This window comes from Hylobates moloch, unplaced genomic scaffold (genome assembly GCF_009828535.3).
Source record: "Hylobates moloch isolate HMO894 unplaced genomic scaffold, HMol_V3 SCAFFOLD_7, whole genome shotgun sequence".
Lineage (NCBI taxonomy): Eukaryota > Metazoa > Chordata > Mammalia > Primates > Hylobatidae > Hylobates > Hylobates moloch.
In genome coordinates, this window is record NW_026652282.1 from 75,208,010 (window position 1) to 75,212,539 (window position 4,530).

Genomic DNA, 4,530 nt, shown 5'->3' on the forward strand with positions numbered 1-4,530 from the left:
ATGTGATTTTTAGATGTTCGGCTTAAATATAGTATTTTAAATAATAAATAACATTTAAAATATAAGAAACATCTAAAAGCCATCTTAGATTTTTCTTTCTCTCCTCTCTCTCTCTCTCTCTCCCCTTCTCTCTGTCTCTCTCTCTCTCTTTCTTTTTTTTTTAATCTTGGTACAGAGGAAGCGGGAAGTTACTTAGCACGGTTCCGGGTTTCTCGCGCCCCGCCTGTCCCCCCTCCCTATCACTGCTACTGGCTCTTGGTCCCTCCGTTGAACTGTCCTGTGGAGAGAAACCCCAGCCCATCGGTCTGCGCCGGGACCGCCCGCCGCGCATCTGCCCTTCTTCGCTGACTCCGCCCCGCATCTGGCCAGACCCGCCTCGCGTCAGAGCTGACCCACTCACTGCGCGTTTGCCAGTCAGTCTCTCCGGACCTGCCTCGAGCCTCAGGCTGCTGAAATCACCGCGCCTCACTCGGTCCGTACCCAGTGGGCATCTTGGGTATCTGGGCGGTCTTCGATCCCCCGCGCGTGTGTCTGTCTGTCTGTCTCTGTGTCCTATCCGCTGCCTGCAGCCTGCCTGCCGGTCTTATCGCACCAAGTGTCTAGTGTACCCTTTCGCAGACGCTGAGTGCGGAGAGGCCTTAGCGAAAGGCTAGCCAGCCCGAGACTGGCCAGGCAGCCGGCGGAGGAATACGCGCTCGGTCCCTGCCCTTGTTGATATCATTTTAAACCAACAGGAGCTCTAGGCCTATATTTATGCAGAAAACGGGTCGGGAGGCCTCTGTCTGCAATGCTAGTTGTGGGGAACCAGCCAGCTGCTTGGTGGCTTTTCACAATTTCACGGGGACAGGAAAATTACGTTTCTGGTACTGGCTTTTGAAACTGATTTTAAATCTGAACGGGTGACAATTTTAAGTCCCCGCAGGGAGAATAGATTCGTATTTGGGGCGCCTTTTTGTCTGATGTGTTTGTTCTGAGCCTGCTGACCAGCTGTTTCTGAACTTCATTTTCTCAGCCTCGACAGTGATTCTGAGTCTGCTTTTAGCTTCCTTTTGCCTGCCTTGGCTTTTTCTGTTCGTGAACAGCTGTTTGGCCCATAGCTTAGAGAAAGCAGCCTTTTTTCTCTTCAAAGAGAACCTCCTCCCAGTGCTCAGAGAGATGGGGAGCGGGGAGCCTAATCCTGCTGGCAAGAAAAAGAAGTATCTCAAGGCCGCTCTGTACGTGGGTGACTTGGACCCAGATGTCACCGAGGACATGCTCTATAAGAAGTTCAGGCCTGCTGGCCCTCTGCGATTCACCCGAATCTGCCGTGATCCGGTGACCCGCAGCCCCCTGGGCTATGGGTATGTTAACTTCCGCTTTCCCGCGGATGCAGAGTGGGCCTTGAACACCATGAATTTTGATTTGATTAATGGAAAACCATTCCGCCTTATGTGGTCTCAGCCAGATGACCGCTTAAGAAAGTCTGGAGTGGGAAATATATTCATCAAAAACCTGGACAAATCCATAGACAATAGGGCCCTGTTTTACTTATTTTCTGCTTTTGGGAACATTCTGTCCTGCAAAGTCGTATGCGATGACAACGGCTCTAAGGGTTATGCCTATGTGCACTTTGACAGCCTGGCCGCTGCCAATAGAGCCATCTGGCACATGAATGGAGTGCGGCTCAACAACCGCCAGGTGTATGTTGGCAGATTCAAATTCCCAGAAGAGCGGGCGGCTGAGGTCAGAACCAGGGATAGAGCAACTTTCACCAATGTTTTCGTTAAAAACATTGGAGACGACATAGATGACGAAAAACTGAAGGAACTTTTCTGTGAATATGGGCCAACTGAGAGTGTTAAAGTAATAAGAGATGCCAGTGGGAAATCTAAAGGCTTTGGATTTGTGAGATACGAGACACACGAGGCTGCCCAAAAGGCTGTGCTAGACTTGCATGGAAAGTCCATCGATGGAAAAGTCCTCTATGTAGGGCGAGCACAGAAGAAAATTGAACGCCTGGCTGAGTTGAGGCGGAGATTTGAACGGCTGAGGTTAAAAGAAAAAAGTCGGCCCCCAGGAGTGCCTATCTATATTAAGAACTTGGATGAGACAATCAATGATGAAAAACTGAAGGAGGAATTTTCTTCCTTTGGGTCAATTAGTCGGGCCAAAGTGATGATGGAAGTGGGGCAAGGCAAAGGATTTGGTGTGGTCTGCTTTTCCTCTTTTGAAGAGGCTACCAAAGCAGTGGATGAGATGAATGGCCGCATAGTGGGCTCCAAGCCCCTGCATGTCACCCTGGGCCAGGCCAGGCGCAGGTGCTGAGAATGAGAATGCTGTTTGTTTCAGCCTTAGCTGGTGCCTCCTTAGTTTGGGCTCCTTTGTGATAAGGGGTTATTTTATGCTAATTCACAAGTTATTTTTTTTTAAGTGAATTCTTTTTTTTGAAAAAAAAGGCAAAACTAGAAAACTTTGTTCATTTTAGAATAGAACATAATTTCTAATTGTAAAATTGTCATTTTGTACTTTTTTTGATGTAATATCCTTAGAAATCTGTAGAATAAAGTGTATTCCTCCACTTTTTTTTTCCTGAACAGTCAAGGTGAGGCAATTGATTGAGTATATTTCCCTTCTTATTTCAATACTCTTATTTTTTTCATGAAAATATTGTCAACATGGTTCTTCTGAATCTATCACAGTGAAAAGTTCTAACCTGCTTTTCGAGAAGTCAGTACAGCAGGGGAAAACATATGTGATCCAATTAACATCTGCATTATTTCACTTAAAATTATTATGCAAAAATTAATGTTTTTTTTCAAAAAAATGTGAAATGTATTTTATTTTCTTTATTTATTTGTATTCTTGTTTCATTTTTTAATATGTTGTGAACATGCTACAGACTTGATAGTACTTTTGACTAAATGTTGGGAGTGGTCGTATTAACTTCTTGCCCAAAGAAGTAAGCATATTGGTGTTTTCACAATTAGTCACTGAGAAAATTAACAGTTTAGGCAGTGGCTATTTAAAGTAGCAATTGCATCTTAAAAACCTTTCCTAAGAGATTTGGTATGTGAGGATACTTTCAGTACCACTCCTACCATTCATTTTTCTAAATTCCTTAGTACATATACTTGTATCATGTTAAATTAACAAGAAAGATGAATAACTGCGCTGAATTTCCTTTACCTATAAATAATTTAATATTTTACCTTCGGATTTTACCAACTGTCAATATAAAAGGCAATACTCCACAGAATGATGTTGAAAAACTTCTTCGAAGAACACCTTCTATTAAACTTGTTATCTCTTGTAAATTATTGAGTGTGTCCTTTTGATAATATTCACAGGTGTTTCAAAGGTAAGGAGTAGGTTGTCTCTTGGATTAAGTCATATGCCTCCAGCCATTGTACGAGAACTGTGAAACCAATATGGTTTTCTTTATGTCTTGGCTGCTTGAAAATTAAAAAAAAAAGTTTTGTTCAATATTGCCGTTATATTAATTAGACTGTAATTTCTAAATTGGAGATTCTCTACATTTCACTTGCAGTTTCCTGTTCTCATTGCCTGCCTTCCATTCATATTACACTTATTTTTCTATTTTTTGTATTACCTTTTTAAAAATATATACCAGTTCAAGTCCTTTTAGGAAGAAGAAAATACCTAATTTATGTAAAATTTAAATAATTACTTTTTTATAATATGATTCACTTATGCCACAGATTCAACATTAGAATATGTTTTTTCTCTACTGTCAGTTTTATTACCTTATATACAAATCTTCGTTTTCATACATAGTACAATGTAAATATATAACTTTGTTAACACTTTTGTTAGCTCTTTGACCATAAAATAATGACAATAAGCTGTTTCTATGTATTTGTTTATCTACAAATTACAGGTTTATTCATTTGCAAATATTTTCAAAATGGAAATCACTGTTTATATTGATTATAAACATAACACATGCTCATTGTAAAAAATGTACACAACGCAGAAGGAAGTAAAATTTCTACAGTTCAGAAATACCACAATTAATATTTTCAATGTGTAAATATCTTTTCATATTTTTTCCTACGTGTACACAAACGTTTTGACCAAAAATCCACACTATGTGTACTGTTCTGTATTTTTAATTTTAAACTGAACCATAATCATTTTTTCATGACAATAAATATCAATCTCTATCATCATCTTAGTGACTGCATAGTATTCCCTTGTGTTGACATATTATAATTTATCTAAACAGTTTGCTATTGAATCTAATTTATATGATTTTTAACATTTTTACATGCATAAACAATGCCGTGATGAACATCACTTGCTTAAAACCGCTATTAATTACTGACTGCAAAAAAATTTCTATAATACGTAAAAGCTTAAATCTGATAAAAAATATGTGCACATCATATTGATATATGTGTCAAAATTTTGGAATACTTTCAAGATATATTCTGCATTTAGACTTTACATCATTGTGATTAACATATATGAAAACTATGAAACTACAAATACAATTTAAAATGTTTACATTGCTCATTATTTATCACATAT

The 4,530-nt window shown here is 39.4% G+C and overlaps 1 protein-coding gene across 1 annotated transcript; it reads left to right on the forward strand.

Annotated features, from left to right (window-relative positions):
- Positions 1-416: 416 nt before the first annotated feature.
- PABPC5 (poly(A) binding protein cytoplasmic 5) lies at positions 417-3,636 on the forward strand. Its single transcript, XM_032757250.2, has 2 exons — positions 417-472; positions 1,013-3,636. Exon 2 carries the CDS (start codon positions 1,156-1,158, stop codon positions 2,302-2,304), a length of 1,149 nt encoding a protein of 382 aa, XP_032613141.1. The 5' UTR covers positions 417-472; positions 1,013-1,155; the 3' UTR covers positions 2,305-3,636.
- The last annotated feature ends 894 nt before the right edge of the window (positions 3,637-4,530 follow it).